Raw genomic sequence first — 24,570 nt, forward strand, 5'->3', positions numbered from 1 at the left:
CCAAGTGATTAGTCACACAAACAATGGTTGCAGTCTGGAGCCCTGGTGTTTTTTCATCCTCCTGTAGCTGCTTTGTTTTAGTATTTAGTGAATGTATTCAGGTATCTTCAGAGAAGAAGATCCTAGCCTCCGCAGGTCATGTTGTTTATCTCCACAGATGATTTGCAAATGAACTGAGTAGCTGCATCAACCCGAGCAGCGCTGTTTGCTGTTACTGAGGTCACGACAGAAACCTGCTGAATCCTATTTACCAAGTATTTTCAGAATAAATGTGGAGTAGAGTGCAATTTAATAACAGCAATCAACAAATTATAAGACTACAGTAAAGTACCTGCCTGTTATGCAGAGCACAAATTAGTCTGCAGAAAACAAAGAAAATGAGTGGGCTGCAGAGACAGAACCCAGCACGACACATGTTTTGGGGTTTATGTTGGCACTTTAGAAGCCACATGTTGACAACACATTTGTTCCACTGAAAACCTTCTCCCCAGGATTAAACGAGAGATTTGAAAAATCAAACAAAACTCTCAAATGATTGGTTGAACAAAACCGCAGTTGGACCTTTTTTCTTTTTAGTTTGTCTGAGGAAAAAGGCCTCTGATCAGCTAGGTCAGGCTGATGTCTGTTGGAGTGAAAGTTTGTTTTGGGGATTAACTTGTGGTACAAATTTCCAAAGTATGAATTTATAAGAACGAAAGAAGAAAGTCAGAGTTTCCCCCTAGAATCTGAGGCAATGAAGGTTTGAGTTGGAAAAGAAGTCAAATCAATAACGTGTTCCAGCACCGGGGCTAATTCTCCTCATTTCCTAAAACTGACCCTTGATTTTTTACACAGAGCGTACATGATCCTCTCATTAGGACTGACAGCTTGTAGACGAAGTGCGGAAAATGAAATCATGTCAACATGAGGGTTCAGCATCAAAGACACTTCGACATGCAGACCTGGGGATCAAACCACTGACCATGTGATTAGTGGCCGACCGCTCTACCCCCAGCCTCCCCTTAAATTTTCTTGCTGGAGAGCAAGGTTCCTGGAGCTGAGGTCCTTTACCTGGGAGTCTCCCAAGGAATGACCGGATGGGGAGCTGGAGGGGGGTCCTTTCTTCTGGAAGTTTACCCAGGATTAAGAGGCGTTTCTGGGGCCTGTAGAGGTTGCTGGACAATGTTTTGGTCATTGACACAATGTGAAACAACAGGTCTTTATATTAAAGCTAAAGGCAACAACCAATCAAAAGAGAGCAAAACCTGAAAACTAATTACCATGTCAATAAATTGTAGAAGAATATCCTTAAAATGAGACAAATACATATCACTCTGTACAAAACACAGGAAGTCTCATTTCCATAACCTGTTAATGAAGACAAGGGACAATTAAATCAATTATTCTTATGGAAATACGAAGTAAATAGTCTAATATTCAAGAAAATATCGTGTCAAGTGTTTTAAATCAAAAATTCTTAAGCAAATAGTCTGATGTTTCATCAACGTGTTTTGAGATAATAGTGAAGACAAATATGTAAATAGCAGAAAAAAAGAATACACGAGAGCAAGAAATGATCTAAACAACATGTGTTTTAAATCAAAACGTCAAAGAAGCAGAAATGATCAGAATATCAGACAAGCAGCTTCAGCAGAGAGCTGTGACATTTAGCTGTTTTTACCTCCATGGATATTTGATATTTGCTCTGTGGGTCTGCTCCTTTGCTGAATGTGTTATTGACCTGATTGGAAAGCTGCTGCTGCGTTCGGTCGTCAGTGCAGAGAACAAGGCGGAGGTTTGGAGCGTTTAGTCTGAGTCGTGACGACGATTGAATGAGGGGAATTAGAGGCTGAGCAGGACACCAGTGAAACCAGCAATTACACCCAGACAGAGGAGAGGAATCAGAGAGAAGAGAGAGCCACTGTAAGAAAAGAGAAACATATGGATTCTCTCTTTTTCTCCGACCTGTTGCCAGCAGAGATGATCAGCCAGCTGGACGACGCTTCGATTGCTCAGCAGTCTTTCTTCCTTTCCAGCTTTATTTCCAATAACCCTTTCCAGGACAAACCGCCAACGCTGAAGTGTCAAACCGCTCAAAGGCCTCATTTATTCAAAATAGGCTTGTGGTCAAACTTCAGTTGTAGTGTTGCGTATACAGTTGGAAATCACAGAGAAATCTTAAAGTCGACATGGAAAGGTTTCTGTTTCCAAACCACAGAGGACGGAGAGAAGGAGAGCGGAGGCACCGAGGAAGTGTTTTCTAGGAATTTTGAAAAAATAAAAACTTAAGCTCAGCATTAATATCGAGATTTAAAATCAATCCTCAACTTTGGAAACTGTAGTTCACGAAACAGAAAGTTAGCAATAATGCCACTGAACAGACCATGCGGAGCTTTCGATCAGATCACATGACCTTGCTCAGCAGATGGAGGTACCCCGCCTTTTTTAATCCTGATTCATACCTTTCAGGGGTGTACTGGGACTGAAATTTAGCCCAGGACTTTGAGACGGAGAGGCCTTTTATACGAGCGCCGTGTGGGCCAAAGATTTTTGCAGTTATTTTAATAAATAGTGTTGTACTTGTATACAGTCAATTTCATTATGATAAAGACCTTCAAGAAACTTTTGTGACACACCTCTTCAATTTGTACTGAACAAGATCAGGTCAGACAAGCCTCAATCAGTCAGAGTGCAAAAATAGTTAAATATACTCAAAAACTACGATGCAGTCTCATAAAATAGAGCAGTCTGTGTATGTGCATACAAATGAAATCCCTCATCTTCAGCTCTGAGTAGGCCTCTCCCTGGCTCAGCTTCCCCTGTGCTGGACCCTGCCTCTGCTTGCACTGATTGTGCAGCTACATATGCAGGAGAAGAACATCAGTAATAAATATGACTTACAATAATCCATTTTCTAGTTTTATCTATGGATGATTGCTGACCCAGCCCTGCACAGGCCCCTGTACCTGTCACTGTTTCTGGTTCCATTGTCCTTCTCCTACAGCTCCTCCTGTTCCTCTTCCTCTTCCTCCATCTGTTGTTTATAATATTCATAAATATATAATATAGCCTATATGCTTATACATAAATGCATATATAAATAATCTCAGGTTATAATAAATGCATTACTTATCAGTACCTGTGCTGGTTCCTGCCCCAACTGCGCTGCCACAGCACCTTTCCACCAACAAAGAAGTCGGTCAATTTGGCGCATGTGCCTCTTGTGCCGACTTTGTCTTCTAATCTTATTTTTTCAGCACCACACATTTCTTTTTCCTCTTTCTTTTTGACATATTTAGCTTCTCTCTTGTGCTTGTCACACAACCCAGCACTGAGTTCAGCAAAAACAAGGATCGGTCCAAGTTGGGAGGGGCCGCCCGTATCCCCCCTCAATATTGAAAGTATTGGTTTGGCCCACTCTGATGACATACAGACAGCGTTCACTGCGGCTGACGGGCCGGTCACCCCAGTCGCAGATCTTTTAAAGTTGAACATAAGAAACTGAAAAATAAAAACTCTTGGCCGGTTGGGCCTGAAATGGACCGGCCATTAGGGATTGTTCCCAAAATTCCCGATGGCCAGTCCGCCCTGATACCTTTCTATCTCAACTTGCTCGGAGAAACAAATGTGTGACAACTCCGCAAACTCCATCTGTTGAAGAAGATTATGTGGACATGATTGAAAGCTCTGGAACAGCTTTGTTTTGTCAACTACTGTTTTCTAAGGTTTTCTCAGAGACATAAAATATTTTCCTTAGTAGTTATCTCACCGTTATCTTCGAAATGTAATTTAAAAGCATGTTTCTACCTGTTCTGGATGTGCACAACTCCTTATTTGGGTATAGAGAATCGGTTCCAAGTTAGAATCAGTACCAAATTTCTTAGAACTGTGGAGTCGTTAAGACCCGAGCGTTTGGATTCTGCTCCTTTGTTCCAAACTTCCTGCATATTTCAGCTCCTGACTGAACTGCAGTGAGCATTTTACACTCCATCAAAGTGTCTCTTATCTGCCAGGAGCTGCTATGCCGACCTAACGTCACCTCATTTGTTGTGTGTACAAAGCATGAAGAAGAGAGTCCTTCTGTTTCCAGTCCTGGACCATGGCGGACCGCAGCAAACGCTCCAAAGTTTGGCTTAGCTTCACTAAAACAGAGAACGCAACAAAATGCAGCAGCTGCAGTAAGGAGGTTTGGTGCGAGGCAGGAAGCAGCTCCAACATGACGAAGCTTTTACTTCAACACGGCGTGAATCTGAAGGAACGCTTCACCGTGTTCAACGTGTCGCGCTCTCCCAGCTACAGTGACGCCCCAGATCCAGCTAACGCTAACAGTAGCAACGTCTCAGGTACAAAACACCTTTTATACTGAAGGGAAAGCAGTGATGGCTACAAATGATTCAATAGATATTTCTCTTAGAGACGAGTCCCCAGAGACGCCCCTCTAGGACAGAGACTCCTTTCACTTTAGCCATGAAGGGGGAGATGAGCGAGGAGGAAGAGGATGAAGGTCACCGAGTGCTGACAAGATCTGTGGTGAAGGGACCAGAACCGAGACTCAATAAGTAGAATCAGAAACAATACATTTGAAAGGATACCCAACCCTACACCTCCCGGCCGCATCCCACTGCCTCTCCCATCTCATAAAACTCTCTGTAGAGTCAAGATTGAACTCACAAAGAAAGAATTGTGTTTCTGTCAGAATAATAAAGCCACAACTACACATGATTCTGTTCTATAAATCCTAATCATTGAGGAATTGGGCACATTTAGACACACCCATAATCACCTGTTTGAATACCAATAGTTCTGCCAGCTGCACCAATTAAAACAAACCCCCACACTTTAACAGATGGAGCCACAGCTGTGGTTATTTACAGCATGGTGATCTCTGTCATCATTATTTAATATCAGCAAGATAATCAAGGATTTAGTTTACAGCAGCGTTATGGAAGCAGATATTACAGAGTGCCTCACAATAAAGGAAAAGATTATGTCTCAAATGTAAATACACTATATGGTCAAAGGTCCATGGACACGTGCACATATACTTTATATACTTGGTCTGAAGCTATTTTTCAAGGTCTTTCAAATAATTTTAGACAACCATGTGCTTCCAACTTTGTGGCAACAGTTTAATTAACATAATTTCCTGTTTTAACACCATACATTATGTACCTGTGCTGAGTGAGGTTCACAAAAGAAATGCACCCGAACCGGCTCTTCAAATGTGCTTATATTATAATAAACTTAAAATCTTAGGGTTTTGGACTGTCAGTCGTACAAAACAAAATATTTAAATATGCAAATTTGGGTTCTCCAGACATGCGACGGGTATTTGAGATGTCCTGGAATTTAAAAACAAACAAGAATCGATTAATGAGGAAAATAATAAGCGGATTAAATGATATCAAAAATCTTAAAGGATGATGAAACTGATCAGAAAAACACATCTGACGCACACACCTCCTTCTGTCATAAAGACCAGTTCATGCATGGGTAAATGGCGTATGCAGGTTTTTTGTTCAGACACATAGTTTCTACATCCGGAGCCTGTTTCACAGACCAGTAGCAGGTGCTACTTAAAAGCAAATGGTACACAAAAGGTTTCTTTTAAATTGGTCAAACTTGTCAAAATGAATGTATGTGAAGTTTTGCGTGCCCTTTCTTCTGATTGTCATATCTGTAAATAAATATTGTTTTATCCTGAAGTGGACTTGACTTGGACTTGTTAATTGAAGTCTGTTTTTGTACACAGACATCTGTGGAAATTAAAGCAAGAGGGAACTTCACAAGATAAGCAGTTCATTCTGTCTGTCCACAGTCAGACTGGTCTATAATTAAGATTTATTTTTGCTTTTGGCAGCATTTCTCTTCCTCAGTGCAGTTTGGTTGCTTGTCACCACACAACCATCCATCCTTCTATTCATGGTCGAATGTTGGCTGGCAGCAATCTTTCCCAAATATTGTAAGACCGCTTGTTATCGAGTGGAACTTACATCACATGACATCTGAGCCATCTCCGTTCACTGAAGAAGCAGCAGCTAAGACACGACTGAATCTGTTAAAATCTTGTTGTATATGAGGGTGAATAAGAGAATACACAAGTTTTAAACTAAATTCTCTTTTCTGTGGAGCAAGCAGCGTTCATATTTCTTAATGTCCTAAACCCCCCTCCCTCTGCAGAGATCGTGGACCGGGTGGTTCTGGGCGAGTGGCCCTGCCTGAGACCGACCATCGACCCGCAGAGTCACAGTCCTGAGCTGGGTCAGCTGATGCAGCGCTGCTGGGCCGAGGAGCCGACAGAGAGACCAGAGTTCAACCACATCCGCCTGCTGCTGCGCAAACAGAACAAGTAAGTGCTTCGACAGAAAGAGGAGGTTTAGCTCAGAGACCAGGAGGTGATGTCGGCTTCATATGGCTCTTTAGTAACATCTGGCGGCAGCCACTACAGGTCTGGCTAACGCTGGAAGATAATTGGTCTGATTCGTCCTCCTGACAGTCACCAGGGCGTTCCAAAGTATACCGATCCAAAGCTGGTCGGAGCAGATTATCGGCCTGTAGTGCGAGGGGATTACAGACAGATTCTTAAAGTTGCTGACTGGATCGGAGGCTTCCCGATTTAAAATCATGAAATCTCCGATGAGAAACCTGCAACAGCCAATGAGAGCAAGCTGAGCAGGAAGCATCCCCAGCGTGTTGTGTATCTGCACAATAAAATGTATAAACCTACTGATTCCCTCTTCTCAGCCTTGAGTTCATCTACAGTTTTATCACGCAAGATCCCAAGTCCCCGGAACCGCCACTCTGAAAGTGTTTAGTATAAATTCTGAGTGTGTGGTCCTGCGTCTGGACTGAACCGTCTGGTGTGTGTGTCTGCTTAAAATAATAATTTTATCCAGGGGTTGTACCAGAACAGGTTTACATGGTTACATTTCGTGGTTTCGTAGCACTATATCAGGTGTTCAAAACTTCAAAAAGTTTTTCAGTATTTGGTGTTGCACACTAACTTGATGTGAGGTACCAAGTAGACATAAAGCTCTAAATATTGGGCTGTAGGCTACATAAAGATGACAAAGTCGTCTTCAATCAGGAGGTGTTTCACAGTGCTTGCAAAAAAAAAATCTGCGTGTAATTATGTTGTATCATGGCAGTAGCAAAAATAAGAAATGACCTGGAGATGATAAAAGTATTTAAATCAAAATGCAAAACATTTATTAACACTAACAGGCACAAACTGTAGCAGTGAGGACGGACATTTAAACTCTGCTGTCATTATTCAAACCGCCTCTTAAAGGTCCAGTGTGTAATATTTAGGACGATCTATTGACAGAAATAATATCCATAACTATGTTTTCAGTGGTGTGTTAAGACCTTACATAATGAACCGTTATGTTTTTATCTCCTTAGAATGAGACATTTCTATCTACATATACTGCAGGTCCTCTTACAGAAGAGGGAGGAAGAGGACCACATGTATTATTTAGCTCAGAGCGTGTCGGCCTCCGTAGCTTCTCCTGCACACTTGCAAAGGGAGGGGGGAGCAGTAAGATAAGATAAGATCAGCCTTTATTTGTCTCACAGGTGAGAAATTTCAACATTACAACAGCAAGTGGATAGCATGGAATAAAGTAAAGTGATAAGTGACATTAAACGTAATACTAACAAAAATAAATGATACAATACTAAAATTAAAAAGAAACTATATTTTTACAAATATAACAGATAACCACAAATAAAACGCAAGAGATAAAATGCAAGAGACGATCCTGGAGACTTTAAAACACATAAAAACAAATTCCAATATTAAACAATGCAAAGTGACATTGTGCATAGATTTTCCCTCAGTCTCCGAGCTGTGGTTACTGCTTAAGCTTAACAGTGCTGATTATAAAGTCTCACGGCTGCAGGAAGAAAAGATCTTCTGAATCTCTCCTTCACACAACGTGGAGCTGCTCGGTGAGGTTAGTGTCTCATGAAGGGGGTGGGACGAGGTCTCCAGCATGGATGAGAGCTTAGCTCTCACCCTCCAATTTACAACCTTCACCACTAGATGCCACTAAAAATGACACACTGAACCTTTAAAAGGATAAGGCTTAATTGTTTTCAACAAATCCCATGTGCAGACCCAAACAGCGTGTTAGTGTGTCTCTCAGTACTGTCTGACTTTAAGCTCATTGGATCCTACTGAAGACGTACATCTTTAAAAACACCTCACAGGTGTTTAGTTTCAGAAAGAAGGCTGAGAGAAACTCAGGATTTGTTAGGAGAGATCCTCACAGCTGGATTGAGTCTGCTTATAATGCCAGCCTCATCTTGTAGAGTGGATAATGGGCACTTCATGGACTTGGGAGAGTGAGAGCCATCCAAGGATGTAACAGTGGAGTGGCTGTGACGCTTCTGCTGATAAATGATGGTGATTTTGTGCAAATAGCTGATGAAATAGTGCTGATTACACCTTTTAATGTGATGGAGTTTTAAATCCAAGGGAGGCTCTGTCTGACGTCTGACAGAACGAGCTGCTGACCTCAGAATAAATCACACAGTGGGATGTAAAAACACACATTATCCTTTAACACTGTGTGTGTGTGTGTGTGTGTGTGTAGGGAGTCGAGGACCAACATCCTGGACAACCTGCTGTCCCGTATGGAGCAGTACGCCAACAACCTGGAGGAGCTGGTGGAGGAACGAACACAAGCTTATCATGAGGAGAAACGCAAGGCCGAAGCTCTGCTATACCAGATACTACCACAGTGAGTACTGCATATACCACTGTACCAGATACTACCACAGTGAGTACTGCATATACCGCTGTACCAGATACTACCACAGTGAGTACTGCATATACCGCTGTACCAGATACTACCACAGTGAGTACTGCATATACCGCTGTACCAGATACTACCACAGTGAGTACTGCACCAGATACTACCACAGTGAGTACTGCACCAGATACTACCACAGTGAGTACTGCATATACCGCTGTACCAGATACTACCACAGTGAGTACTGCACCAGATACTACCACAGTGAGTACTGCATATACCGCTGTACCAGATACTACCACAGTGAGTACTGCATATACCACTCACAGTGAGTACTGCATATACCGCTGTACCAGATACTACCACAGTGAGTACTGCATATACCGCTGTACCAGATACTACCACAGTGAGTACTGCATATACCGCTGTACCAGATACTACCACAGTGAGTACTGCACCAGATACTACCACAGTGAGTACTGCATATACCGCTGTACCAGATACTACCACAGTGAGTACTGCATATACCGCTGTACCAGATACTACCACAGTGAGTACTGCATATACCGCTGTACCAGATACTACCACAGTGAGAACTGCATATACCGCTGTACCAGATACTACCACAGTGAGTACTGCATATACCGCTGTACCAGATACTACCACAGTGAGTACTGCATATACCACTGTAACAGATACTACCACAGTGAGTACTGCATATACTGCTGTACCAGATACTACCACTATACTAAACGGCAAAGGAAGACATTGTGCACATGAGAAACATGCAAAGCAACAAAATGAGTTTTGTTCAACATATTGTAGCGGAGCTTTTTAAAGAAAATATTCAGATGTAACTCCCAATGTACATCTTCTGTCCTTGGGCAAGATACTGAACCCCGAACTGCCCCTGGTGGCTGTTCCACCAGTGTGTGAATGTTAGTCTATGTTTGAGCACTAAGGTTCAGTGTGTGAATTTGTGTCTATGGTGAATGCAATGTAGTGTAAAAGCGCTTTTAGTGGTCGCAAAGACTTGAAAGGTGTTATACAGAGCATTTACATTTCTGTAATCATGAACATTTTCACAAGTAACTAATGGATTAGATTACTGCATTTACTTCTGCACCAGATAGTACCAGTCAGTGCTGCAGTTTACAGTTTTCTGCACCATTTTATACACATTTCCTTGGTACTTTAGTATCTCCCTTGTTGTGAATAATTTTAGAGCATTATAGCCTAAATTGTTATTATTAATTATTACAGCGATGGTGGTCTACATTGTCATCATTTAAAGTCTTATTTTATAGTAAGGATCACAGAGTTAAAACTCTATAGCTCGGAGTGTATGTGATCCTTTTTGCATCTAACTGCCCAGGCTCAGCAGTAGCATGTGTGTGTGTGTGTGTGTGTGTGTGTGTGTGTGTGTAAGCAAGCATGTGTGCTTTGGGAGCAGAGTGAGGGAGCGCAGTAACTCAGCACCAAGACACCAGCTAAGGAAAATGGAGAAGCAGAATTAGTCAAAATTGTGTTCATTCATCAATATAGTCCATCACAGTAAGAATGTCCTGTCTCCAGCACACAGCACAAAAGACACCAGCTTATTCCACAAAGTCTTTTTTATTTTGTTATTTTAATTATTTTAATCTTTTTAACTACATGTGCCTTGTCTTTATTTTGAAGTGGTGAACTGTAGTCATAAACAAAGAAACAAGCTCACTGTGGTTAAATCCTTGAGTGGGAGTACTGACTGCAGACGCTGTAACTATGCACGCCTTGTTCAACTGTTATCTACTGTAAATTATGACTGCAGGAGAGGCTGCAGGTGTACAAAATCTGCTGACGCTGTGACAAGTGCATGCTTTGGTCTGCTGTTATCTACTGTTGTTATGACGACGTGAGAGACTGTTGATGTATTAGTCTGCTGATATTAAGACTACATGTTTAATTACTGATTAAGCGTTTGATTGTCAACTTCCAACATCTGATTAATACAGCCTGTATGAACTTGAAGTGAACTTGCTCAAGGAATTTTTGCTGAACAGAAAAGACGACAGATGCTTTATAAAAACGCATCATAGTGGATGACGAAAACGCGACAGAAACATTCATTCACATGTCCAGCCTGTAATTTTGCTATAAAATATATATAAGTAGATAAGTAATTATTACTACAATTATTAAATTATCTGCAGAATTCTGCATATAAAGATTCTGCTGGATGTTTGTCCCACCAGGTAAAGCTGTGATGAACGAGCAGAGCCCATTCTTTGCTACCTTACAGTACAACCGGCAGGATGACTATCAAATATTTTAAGCCAGCCTTTAGTTAGAATTTGGAAATAGAATAATAATAAAACATTCTCTTAATTGCATTTAGAGCTTAAAACTCTCCGATGCTGTCATGTTTATATCGAGGTAGCTTTTTCTCAGTGTGTTCAAAGACCCACTGGTTATTTCTCCTGACAGGTAGGGCTTCATTGAAACTTAATTGCATTACTTTTCTTCACATTTACTCTCTCTCTGTGCACCTCTCTCGCCCTCAGCTCAGTGGCAGAGCAGTTGAAGCGCGGTGAGACGGTTCAGGCCGAGGCCTTCGACTCCGTCACCATCTACTTCAGTGACATCGTGGGTTTCACGGCCATCTCTGCAGAGAGCACACCGATGGAGGTGAGCAGATTTATTCGGTAAACCTTTCTATTGCTGGGTAGAAAAGTAGAAACATTGTTTAGAGATTCTGTTTCATGTTGACATGAAAGCATCGGCTGCACATTCATACTGCCCGTTCCACCACATCCCAGAGGAGCTCTGCAGGACTTCACAGAACTCACTGTCATGTTGGTTACTGGTGACATAAATACTCAGAGCTCAGCTGGTTACAGCACCAGCAGCCTGAACCACTCACACAAGGCGGGATGGACCAAATTCTGGAAGCAGAGGGAAACAACAACTAGCCTGACTCTAAACCTCTGGGTGTGAGGATGCTGCACCTTGTTATAATACGTAGAGCAGTTGATATTTTGTGTTGTTGGTGTGAGGATTGGTGTATAGCACACTATAAACTCCCAAAAGCACTTTTATATATCAAGTTTTTTATTGTATCTGAGCTGCTCATCCTGTCCTTCTGCAGGTGGTGACTCTGCTGAATGACCTCTACACCTGTTTCGATGCCATCATCGACAATTTTGATGTTTACAAGGTGACAAAATCAACAGAAACCTTTTTAATATAGTTGTTATTTTGGGAATTTCCACCTTTTAAAAAAATCATCCAGAGGAGGTTTCAGACCCAGAAGGATTTGTTGATCCACGTGGCGCAAAGTATTTGCTGCTGTTCACTGCATATTAACTGCCTATAATACTTGATTGATCCATGAGGGTAAATTTGTTTTGTTACAGATGCTCATGTAACAAGGCATTTGAAATGTGTGGAATAATGTACAGTTATACTGCAGTATGTGACCGACGTGTGATAAATAAAGAGTGGTAATAGTAATAGTACTGATAATTAGAGCTGTAATGGATTTAAATCCTTAAAAATTGCAGTATTGGGACACAAAAGCTCAACTTTTTAGGAGCAAAGGAACCAGTATCATGAATATTGTGTTTGGTAAAAACAGAATAACTCAAATCATTTAAATGTTTATAATCTAAAGAGTTAAACTATATTTAAAAATGTGAATTTTGAGTGAAGCTGAGGTAAATCCATGAACGCAGATGGATTAAATGTTTGTGTTGCTGTGGCGCCCCCAGGTGGAGACCATCGGCGACGCCTACATGGTGGTGTCCGGGTTGCCAGTGAGGAACGGAAAGCTGCACGGCAGAGAGATAACACGCATGGCCCTCGCCCTGCTGGACGCTGTCCGAACCTTCAAGATCCGCCACCGACCAGAACAACAGCTGAAACTGAGGATTGGAATACACAGCGGTGAGGAGAGGAGGGGAGGGTATTCATAAATACTATATATTTAGACACCAGGTGAAATGTTGTCATTAATAAAAAAAAAAAGAAAAAAGTTTTTAACCTTTTGCTCCATTTGGCACAAAGTCTGACATCATCAAATCCAACAACATTTCTAAATAGTAAAGTTTCTTAATGATAGAAACACATGCAGGACATTTCTATTACTATAGTATTTTTATTCAACAACAGGCTGCAAAATAAGATGATGCCAAAAAAGAAAACCATGTAAGTATAGGAGGGGAGAGCGAGAGGGAGAGAGAGAGAGAGAGAGAGAGCAAGAGGGGGAAAGAGAGGGTCAGTGGAAGAGAGAGCGAGATGGTTGAGAGGGAGAGAGAGGAGGAGAGCGAGGATGAAAGAGAGCGAGAGGGGTAAAGAGAGGGAGAGTGAAAGGGAGAGAGCGTGAAAGTGAAAGAGAGAGAGAGGGAGAGAGAGAGAGCGAGAGGGGTAAAGAGAGGAAGAGCAAGTAGGAGAAAAGAAAAAAGCAGGCACTGCATTCAGTTTAAGAATAAAAGAACCAAACTCTGCAGTCAGAATAAAAAGCTGTGAACGGCACAGACGGGTCCTCGTTTCCTTCAGGATGTGCTCTCACACTTACTGTGTTGGCTGTGTTCAGGTCCGGTGTGTGCAGGAGTGGTGGGTCTGAAAATGCCTCGTTACTGTCTGTTCGGGGACACGGTCAACACGTCGTCTCGTATGGAGTCCACCGGAGAAGGTCAGAACTACAGACACACAAAGACTCAGTGAACACAACATGTTTGCATAGATTCAGGCCCACGTTGCGGTTCAATTCAAGTTCAATTCTTATTCATTAAAACAAGAGCTACAGCACCTGCACCAACTGTTTGGTCCTGATTCAAATTTATATTATAACTCTGTTGGTCCCTGTTGAACTACAAACTGGACCCCCGTCGTAGAGCAATGTTACAGTCACAGACCTCAGTTTCATCTGACTTCCCTTTGAAATTTTTGACTTCTCGTGTCAAAAAGGTGATGGAAACAAGATGGCGCCTGTGTTTGGCCTGGCCGCTGCTGCGTCGCATATGTATCAACTTTCAGTGTTTGTGCTGGTGTTTTTTGCTATCGCTGTCGCTCTCCATACCCCTCTTGGCCCCGCTCGTGTGTCCTCCCTCCTCACCTGAGTACCGGCTCCTGTTTACGACCAGGGGCTCTGGTAATCCTAAGAAGAGACCGAGGAGAAGGGGCTGCAGAGCTGGCGCTCAGGTCAAGATGAGGCGACTTTCCTGGACAGGGGTGCTCTGGTCTCATTGCAGAAAACGAACCCGGTGGTTGCCGCAGGTTTCCCTCCAGGATGCGGGTGGAAATGCTCCCCAGCTGCAACGCCCCTGGATGTCTCTACCCCTCGGACGAGAACCACTTCTGTCCCAGCAACATGCTGATGGGATTTGCCACTACCAATGGTGGGGGTGGTGATGGTGCATAGACAAGATGCTTGCCTTTGGTGTGGGAGACCCAGGTTCAATTCCCTCTGTGAGATATCCACCCTGAGCAAGACACTTAACCCCTAGTTGCGCCAGAGGCGTGCGACCTCTGACATGTATAGCAATTGTAAGTCGCTTTAGATAAAAGCATCAGCTAAATCAATAAATAACAACTATAGCCTTGGGGGGTAGCTTGGTTAAGCGCAAGAAACTCCATTTGGTTCTGCCAAGTTTCAGTCAGACACAGAAAATCCAGTTATGATGTCGCGTATGAGTGGCGCTTTATTAGTTAGTGAGCGAGTGTTCAGCAGCATGAATGAGGCAGACTTATGTCATCCCTATATATTGGCATAGGGGATGGCATCAACAGCCCGTTCCAAGGGTTGTAGGTTAAATGAATGTAGGCCTTGGACCTTTCATCTGCTTTTTATACTGATGATCACAATATTATGATAAATAGACTCCATGATCTGGTTTGGATGTGTGGATCAGTTTTAAAATGGTTCTCATCCTACCTTTCTGGTAGAAGTTTCAGTGTTTATGTAAATCAGATCATGTCTGAAACTGCAGGGTTGTTGTGTGGGGTACCTCAGGGTTCTGTCTTGGGACCCAACCTGTTCCTTTTGTATATATATTTCATCTTGGACAGATAATTAGTCAATTCAGTGACATATCTTTCCATCTGTATGCGGATGACATTCAACTGTACTGCTCGTTTAAGGAAACTGAGTTCCACAAATTGTCTTCTTCAATTAACTGCTTGACCAGTATTAAACAGTGGTTATGTGGCAACTTCCTGCTTCTGAACTCAGAGAAAACGAACACTTTTTACTGAGTAAGAAGGAGCTTTACCAGGCTGTTCAGAACTCTGCTGCAAGGCTTTTAACTCACATTAACAAAAGAGCGCACATCACACCTGTTTTAGCAGCACTTCACTGGTTACCAGTCCAGTATAGAATTCAATTTAAAATCCTGGTTCTTACTTTTAGAACCCTGCACGGTCAGGTTCCTCCCTACATAGCTGAGTTGATACAGCTTCATACTCTGACCCGTAGTCTGAGGTCATCAGGTCAGAGGCTTTTAAAACCAGAGATCAATCATTTCAAGCAGTGGCACCTAGAATGCATTGCCTCCCTTTCTACGTTGTCTTAATTCTGTTGATTCTTTTAAAAAGTAACTGAAGACGCTGCTTTTCAAGCAGGCTTTCAGTTAGACAAGGGGGTTTTATGGTTTTTGTTCTATGTTTTCCATTTGTATTTACATTTTCTTATACATTGTATTTTACTATTTTGTATTGTTTTCCAAAGTGTGAAGCACTTTGTGATTTTTATCTGTGAAAGGTGCTATAAAAATAAACTTTACTTACTTACTAAATGGAATGCACCATTACCACTGTAATACTAGCTAGGTAACTTAGCTATGTTCCACACACAGATGCATCTCACCTGATGGGTTTAATCCAATGACTCCTGGTCCTTTCATCACATCATCTACACATGGAAGCTCTTTGATGTATTTTCCGAGTCACTAAGACATTTTTTATATCATAATCTTTTAAAGTGGCAAACGTGTGAAATTTAGGACACAATTCAAATGGGATCAGAAACATTAGTTGTCTCTCGCCGGTGGCTCCCATACATATTTCTTCTGAAATAAGGTCCACAGGAAGGGGAGGGGCTTAAGCTCTCTGTAGGACATTAGTCAAATTACCTCATGTGAACTTGTGTGTCTTTGTGCAGCGCTGAAGATCCACGTGTCGGCTGCGACTCGTGACGTCCTGATGGAGTTCAACTGCTTCCAGCTGGAGCTGAGAGGAGAGATCGACATCAAGGGCAAAGGGAAGATGACCACCTATTGGCTACTGGGGGAGAGTGACAGCCAATGACAAAACACAGCCGTCAACAGTGGACAGAGAGAGGAGGAGGGGGGATGAGAAGGAAATGAGGGAACAGAAGAGAAAAGGAAAGAGGGAAGTAGAGAAGAAAATAAGGGAGCAAATTAATGACGAGACGGGAAGAGGAAAAGTTCAGGGATATGAAGAGATGTCGCCGTAGACGTCTCAGGTCGTCGTCTCCTCCTCCTGTTTTTTTATTTTGAACAAAGGCCTCGAAGGTTTCAGACTTCACAACACAGAGAGAGTACTGGAACATTCACCTCACACATGAAGGATCAAACTGCTGAATTAAAAAGGAGGAACGAGGATGAGTGAGAAAGAAAAACAAAGAGGAGGAGGAACAGAGTGACGGGTGGAGGCCTTGATGTTGATGGAGAAATACCTGCACAGAAACCTGCCGAGGCGGGAATCAAACTGGACAAATGAAGGGCTGGTGAACATAATGTAAATGAAACCAAACCAAAATATTAACAGACTCTTTAGATTCTGTGATCCAGATCCTGTCTTTAAAATGTTGCACCGCTGCCACTTTCAGTTTTACAAAGAACATCTACATTTGTGTTAGTTTAGAGTTGTTTTCAAGTCCCTGTGTCAGGTTGTTCTTCACTGCTGCACGTAAAAGGTGTCTTCAACCAGCCCAGAATCAGGTGTGATTTAGCCCCTGGGTGGGGAGTGGGGGGTTCCGACTTCAAGGATTAAAACTAACTTGGCAAATGTAAAGTTTTACAACACCCCCATTGTTTGTATGTAAATATAAGTAGTTCAAGTTCAGTGAAAAACCCTAAAGTAGGGCCGGGCAATATGGCCAAAAATGTTATCACGATTAAAACATTTCATACCATTCGATAGATAATTATCACGATATGTCAAATCATTATTTCTTTCAAGTTTAAAAGCTGATTTTTGCTCCTGAGTGAAAACTGAAGAAACCAGATGGGTAAGGTCAGAACACTTGATGCCAAACAGTGGATCACTTCACAAATCTGAGGTAAAACATTAAAAACTACAATATATTTTTAACAAATATGATTAGTAAATCTTTTCAGTCCCTTTTCCTCAAATTAATTTTAATAGAAAAATTAAGTGCTAATTTGTTTGTGATTCAAATGAATTAAACCAAATATTTACTGACAATATAGTGAACATTTATATAGTTGAGGAAATTTATATTGCCATAATTATCATCGTTTTATTGCTCACCCCTAACTGAAAGCTTCAGTGTGTACGTTTTAGTGGCATCTAAACGTACACACTAAAACTCCATTTAATTGTTCATTTTAGATCTGAATGTTGTTTTTAACTTTGCTGCTTAACTAACCTGCTGCTTACTTTTGTCCCATTTAAGCTTTTTCACTGGACTTAAACTACTTAGATTTACATACAAACTAGAGCTATAGGGTGTTCTGCCCAGCTGCTTCCTGAGCTTTCAGTGGAAGAGACAGTCCTGAACAGAGCTCGTTGTTTAGGCTGTGTCCGAAAATCGCCATTTTGTAGTGCTGTCCGAATGCATAGTTATAATTATTATACCCGATATTTTGTCCCAGGGTTCTTAATCCCTGTCTGTTAAGATTTTTGCTTTTAGATGATTTATTTATTAGAGTAATAAATCCTTTGTCATTGTGGGACAGAATTATGAGAAAATAATAGTTTCCCCTTTTTGCTGGGGGTCCCTGGATCCCACTTTGAGAACCACTGGCCTATATAGTATCAACAAGTGTACATCCGATGGTGAATAACCAACCCACAATCATGCATTGTGGGTTGCATTGATAGAAAAAAATAATTATCCACCAGCCAACGTTCATATCTGGTTTTAGTTATACCGGAGCAGAGAGAATTGATTTTCAGACACAGCCCTTAGTGTAAATCAGGTGAGCTGTTGCTCATTTAAAATTTGTAGTGTTAGTAAACACACTAAATTAAAACACATGATGGCTAGCTTTGCAAAAAAACCTAAACAAAACAAAACAAAACCTTAAAGTTTGGGTGCAGCTCCTCATTAGCTCTTTTGAAAATAAAAGTTCTCTGTACATATACAAAACGTTCCTTTCTGTTTTTAAATGAAAGTTTATTACCTGATGGTTTGTTTTTGAAATTCAATTAGGAAAAAGTCACATAAGCTCCGTTCTGTTTTAACCTCTCTGTACAGCGAAATTACTTCTTGTTTAAGTTCAGCCAGGAGTTAAAACTGTGGGAGGATCAAACCTGTGACGTCCCAGCACTCCTCTCTGCTTGGACGCTTTCCTGACCTCTTTACAGCCAGTGGATTTCAGATGTACAACAGAATATTTTCTCGTCAATTACACAGATTCAGGAACTGAAAAAGTCTCAAAAAATGTTAACGTGGTTTAACTTATGAACACATATTTTTATATAGTGCCATTACACATGTATTACAAGTGGAGTTTAAAAGTTTTAGAATATACATCTAATTTTTGGGAAATTATCATTAAAGCTCATCATTGTGCGTCTCCTAAGAGATTCCAGTCATCACAGGTCAACTCATCAATAACCTGCTGTCATTTATTGTTTCGTTTTGTCAATCATTTCTGTAAGATAAATTTGAACTATATTGTTTTCCCTCGATGTTGCACTTCCCCTCTGGTGACATTTTGCATTCCTGCATGAGGCTAAAAGGTTAGTTCAAGTGGGGATTCAGAAAAGTGAAAGTGAGCCATTTGTTGTTTTGTTTTTAAACTTGGGATCAAACCTGCGGTGTTTGTTTGTACTGACCTGTAGTGGCCTGAATAAAGTGCTGTGCAGAGCCAGTTGTTCTGGGTTGTTTGTAAAAAAAATAAAAAAAAATAAAATTCTGATGTCGTTACTGTTAAGAGGCAGAAGATAATACAGTTAATACCATGATGTGCATTATTTTCAGATAATCGTACGGTATTGATTTAGCATCAGTATTTCAGACCGATACTCAGCTAAAACAATAAGCTCCTGTCATTGCTGGCAGGTGTCCGTCGGATAACAGGGATAATTCACAATTTTGAAAAATCATGGAGGCAGAACCATGGAGTGCATTATTCTTCAATAAACACCACAGTGCAAACCACAAGAGAAAGTGCTGCTGCTTTATAGTGAGGAGCACAAACACCTGCATCATAGTTGGAAAGGAGATGCTTCAATAGGTTCCATCCATCCATCGTCAACCGCTTATCCTGCGTACAGGGTCATCGTACAAATTCCTAAAATCACACTGATAAAACCTGCAAATGACAAACCTTTGAGAAATAGTAAAAAAACTCATCTGACACCCCAAAGAACTGAAACGGAGTGCTTACAAACTAAAGAAAAATACGTTTCAGAGGAACTATAGACCCAGCCAATGATATATTCATGTTACTTTTATTTATAATGTTTTATAACGGGGTCAATAAACAATTAATATTCTGTGCATGCAAAAAGTGTAAATAAAAGCAATTATAAACTAATCTATATAAAAGTGGGGAAGTGATGGAGCAGTGGATAAGATGCATGCCTTTGTTGTGAGAGACCCGGGTTCAATTCCCCATTGTGACACGTCCACCAATGCATCCACTTAACCCCTAGTTGCTCCAGAGGCGTGTGACCTCTGACATATATAGCAATTGTTTGCTTTGGATAAAAGTGTCAGCTAAATGAATAAATGTAAAAGAAATATCAGTGCACAAGTCAATAACCTTAAACATTACAGGTTGGTAAGTACACAGGATAATGACGGGCCACCAGTCTAAAAATTATGATTTTGCTTCAATCTGCCAATTTTTAGATTTCAAAGTTATTTTGCAACTATTATTACCATACTTTCATAACATGTACACCACAATCTTGAATGAAATACATACAATTGTCTATTTTACACCAAGTTTGTCATCTTCAAATCATGTAAATTTCATCTTTGTTAGCGTTTTCCAAGTAAAAGTTCAATTGGTCTTTTTAAAACCCTCGATATTAAATTATATATCGTTTGAAAGCTTGTTTTCTAGAGCACAATGTTAGATAGTTCATAAATCCATAAGAGATGTGTTCATATGACATTTAAGCCAAGTGTTTCTCTTTTGGGTTAGGTAAATCTTTAACAGCCGTTTTCTCAAAATTACACATTTCCTGTACACAGTCATTTGCCCTTCAAAGAAGTTAGATCATTTTAACTTTACACACAGTTTCTTAGTTCTTTAATTCAATAAATCCATGAAAAAAACAATTTTGATAAACTTTTCTGTAAATGTCTGGAACATTTGGTATATTATCACAATAAAACCAAAAAAATAATCTGAGTCTGATAAATGTGCCGGAAAAGGGATTTGTGTGATATGGAAATCAGCAAATGTTTAATGAGAAAATACATCATTTGCATATTAAACATTTTAATTAATTTTCAAATGAGTTCAGTGGAAGTTAATAGATTTGTTATGTTCAGCTGTAGAGCTGAAAGCATTAGACTGCAGGTTTTGGACCCAAATGCAGATGGAAGTGGTGAGAAGGTGAGGTTTATTTGCAAAACGGGAAACTGTGTGTGAAAAGTGATGTGAGCAGTCCAAAACACAAGGCATGAAAATCCAAACACACAAAGGGTGAGTAATCCAAATGTCCAATCAAAGGATAAATCCACACAAGCACTGGAAACACTGAGGAACCACTCAGGAAATCAACATGAACTGCCTCCGAGTGAAAGACAGACAACCACTTAAATCCACAGGTGAGGGAGAAACTAATTAGATACAGGAGAGACAATCAGGGACAAGCACACTGTGGCCTGCACCTCTCTGTTGCACCGCTTATGCAGCCGTGATGCTCTTTGTGGGAGGTTTCTTATTCGTCAGCGCCCAGTCCGCCCAGTTCAGGAAGTGCTAAAATGTTTGGCGTGTGTCTGGGAGCGAGCAGCAGTTGACCAAAGAGAAGAGCTGAGGGAAGCAGGAGAGCGTCTTTGCTTTTTTGGAGCAGTGTGGGGTTTTTTTGTTCTCACGTTGGATTAACATTTGTTTTGAGGAGCAATCTTTATTTGATGGGCGTTTTTTCCTGCTCTGAAGACTTAACCTGAACCTGAACTGAACTGAACCCTGAGGGGAAACTTGAGTTGTGTTTTATTGATTTGTGGTACGCTTTTGTTAATATACACTGCCTTTGTTGACTTTTATAATTGAGTTGTGGTTTTCATTATTATTGGTTTCACTCAGCGTGAGGATAACATTGCATATGTACCCTTTGTGTCACTTGATGGGTAAAATATAATCTGAAAAATCATAAAAATCTTAGGTGTCAGGAGAGAAACCTGACTGGCACCCCGAAAGAAACCCAAAGTCAAACTGTCTCAACATGACGACAGTCACTAGGGCAGACTAAACTACAAACTAAAACCGAAAGTAAAGCTCACTGAAACTCACAAGGAACAACGTCACAAAGTGAAACGTGACTTACTGGCAAAACCAACAAAAGCAAAGAACACAGACTGTGTTCCAGGCGATGTGGAGATGGCTCTGGAGCGAGACAGACCAAAGCTTCTAAATGTCTTCCTGGCTTTACTACAGACACAAAGGGTGCTTCTCAAGTTAGTTGCATCCACGTTGCCCTCGCGTCTTTTCCTTGCATCTTAGTGCCGCCCACCGCGATGCATGGAGAGACGCAAGGAAACCAAGCGAGGAGAGAAGGAACGAGGAAATATGTTTTTGGAGACATGAGACGTCCTTTCCTCCGAAGCCTCACATGAAGCAACGTCTGTTTCTGATGACGGCAGCAGCTGATCACAGCTGCTGCAGCACTCATTTTTCATTAATTTGTAATATATTTTAATGTTTCTATAGCCTATAAAGAAAATGCAGTTGTAGGTAGGTTGTAGATTTTTGTTTTGGTTGTCTTCTGTTTATATTTTGCTGCCTGATTAGAGCTAGTGGCAATTGAGTTTCCCCACTGGGGATAAAGTTGTTCTAATTTAATCTTAAATTATTTTATAGTTTGCACATGAAATGCCCGTACGGTCTCAAAATATAGTTGCAGTCTGGATCCCTGAAAAGTGTGAGCTCCTCCTAAGAATAGCATAACCTTATCAACACCAAACCCCTCAGCAGACTGGGCTCAACCTACAGTATCTGCAGAGTGAAGGGAATGAATTCCCACACAGATCATAATATTAAACAACTTCAGTTTCACTTTATTTTATGGCCTTGCGCTGTGTGGGTACTCAGTGGTGCCAGGGAAGGTTTCAGCTTTAACTCTCCATCTCCATCTAGTGGGCATGTCAACACTGCAACAGCCTGTTATTACCCAGAAGGAGACGACGCTTACTGCATCTTGCTCTGGTATAGCACTGGATCTTCAGAAATGTGTAATAAAAGCTACAAAGGTATCAAAGTAACTTGCAGTACATGGCAGTTTCTTTATTCTGTATTTTGTTTTTGTTTTTTTTCATGAATTGCATCAGTTACTGTTGCCCAGACACAAACGTGTGCATTAATGCACTGATTTAAAACAACATCCTACAACCAGACTGATTCGAAGTCTTATAAACCATATTTACAGAGACCAAGTTCGAGGAAGCCCTGCTGCAGCAGTGTTGCTCAATGACTGAGCCTGGCCTCAATGACAAAGCACATTAAAAACTACTGATAAAGAGGCATTAAAGGGACAAGAAATATGAAAGCTGACATGAAGTTCTTCTTTTATTCCTTATCGAAATGCCTTTTTTAATCAAAATTCAGTATGTCAAAGTTTGATTGTCCCCAAAAGTTCGGTGTTCTGAAACCATGTCTAAGAATATATTTGGGATTTCCCCAAATATATTGTAACTGCAGTTTGGCATGAATATAAAAACCTATAAGCAGAATGAGAGTGAAAATATTGGCAGCAGCTTTCCATAACACGTACCATGTAAACCAGAATTATTCATTAGCTGTACTGTACCCAACTACTCTATTTTTTAAATTAAACCTTTTATTTTACCAGGCAAGAAAGTTAAGAGCAACGCTAGCAGTGAATATATATTCACCAGCTGTGTAATACTGCTGTTCATCAACAAAGTGTCTGTTCTAGTGTTAACCTGAACAATCTGAAAACTCTTGGACATAGTGCAGATTGTCAGCAGCACCCATATTGAAGAAATATTTCAGGAGAAAAGCTGAGTTCAGGATTGAATATTTGACTTCCTCTTTCAAAGCAGCCTTACTCATGAAGTCACCTTAAAATTATTACTTGTGTTCCAGTAACTTTACATCTGGAAATCCAACCTTTCATTTGGGAGAAACTTAATCATAAAGAAAAGCGTTCATTAAGGGGAAATGCTGGCCTGTAAGTGATGCTCTAGATGAAAAATAAGAGGTCAACACAATCAATAAGAATCATCTCCTGCAGACCATGATAACCATTTTAGTAGCTGCTGCTGAGATATCTTGCCCTGGACCAGGATGGAGGGTGGGTTTTCTGCCCTTTTGTTCTTGTATGCAAAGTTATACTAACAACTTTCCATTAGTTCAACTGTGTGAGCGTATCTTGTAGACACCCACTGCCACACAGAAGTTGCATCAGTCAAGTGAGAAAAAACACCTTCTCACCACTGGGTGAGCAGATTTGGTTATTGTGGAGACAGCATGAATTGTGTCTTCTGACACTGCACCACACAAACACCCAGAGTTCAGTATTAGCTTGCAGGGCTCTAAAAATCGGTACGTGCGAACCGGAAAAATGATTTACGGTGAGTCAGAAGACAGCAGGGAGAAGATAAGGAGGTTGTGGATTCGGCTAGCTGGATATTCAGCTATATCAGCTGCCTTTTGTTGAAACGTGTTCAACTTTTCATAAAATCGATGATGTGCTCCACAATTTCACTTTTCACCAACTGACCAACTGACATAAAAATGGTTTGACGTGCTTCAGTAAACTTTCAAATGTTGAACTCCCGCATGAATGGTTCTGACTATTGATGAGATGGCAGCATTAACAAATGAAGTAGGACATGAAAATGCTGTTTTTGTCCAACTGGAATTAATTTTGTACTATCATGTATTTTGTATTAACATAATAGCAGTATACTATTAGATTAAAATTGAACTTTTTCTCTAATGTTGTAATATTACACTAATACACTCTCCTCCATGTTGTGTGAAAGATGCAGATTTCCACTGCCTCCTTCTGAGAGTAAGAACTGTAACACTGTTCAGTAGTCTTGTTTGCATTAGGTGTGGGTTGTGTGGGTGCTGCTGGTGTATTGTGAATCTGTCGCTGGTTCAAAAACTACACCAATTTTACAGTTTTTTCCAAGTACTCCTCAGTATTTTAAAAGCTGTTTTAAGTGTCTCAAATTTTCAAAACATCTTTTTCAATATTTTAAAAAGCTTTAACAAAATATTGTTAGATGCCGAGGTGTACAGATACAAGGGTATTCCCTTCCAGTCTTTCAATGGTTCCATACCATATTTGAGCACACACGTAGTATAAATATGTGTATAATAAATAGTTTGTTCAGTCTGTTACATTTTTTGCTGTGCTCCTAAATTTTTTCATTTCATGTGCTCCTTGGGAAAAAGGTTAGTGTAGAGCCCTGGCTTATTAGTGAACCTCTTAC

At 40.8% G+C, this 24,570-nt stretch overlaps 1 protein-coding gene across 2 annotated transcripts in view; it reads left to right on the forward strand.

Annotated features, from left to right (window-relative positions):
• LOC119896925 (atrial natriuretic peptide receptor 1-like) overlaps positions 1-16,951 on the forward strand; it is a 151,813-nt gene extending 134,862 nt beyond the window's left edge. Inside the window, exons 16-22 of one of the 2 annotated variants that reach the window (XM_038710358.1) lie at positions 6,160-6,328; positions 8,580-8,726; positions 11,282-11,405; positions 11,866-11,934; positions 12,488-12,662; positions 13,312-13,410; positions 15,877-16,951. In XM_038710358.1, coding sequence (XP_038566286.1) covers positions 6,160-6,328; positions 8,580-8,726; positions 11,282-11,405; positions 11,866-11,934; positions 12,488-12,662; positions 13,312-13,410; positions 15,877-16,022 — 929 coding nt within the window. In that variant the 3' untranslated portion in view covers positions 16,023-16,951. The remainder of the gene's footprint in view (positions 1-6,159; positions 6,329-8,579; positions 8,727-11,281; positions 11,406-11,865; positions 11,935-12,487; positions 12,663-13,311; positions 13,411-15,876) is intronic. The other variant, XM_038710360.1, reaches the window with a different exon arrangement.
• Positions 16,952-24,570: the final 7,619 nt, after the last annotated feature.

The sequence above is a fragment of the Micropterus salmoides genome, unplaced genomic scaffold, assembly GCF_014851395.1.
Source record: "Micropterus salmoides isolate LMB-PRFRI ecotype aquatic unplaced genomic scaffold, ASM1485139v1 Ms_hic_scaffold_11, whole genome shotgun sequence".
Classification (NCBI taxonomy): domain Eukaryota; kingdom Metazoa; phylum Chordata; class Actinopteri; order Centrarchiformes; family Centrarchidae; genus Micropterus; species Micropterus salmoides.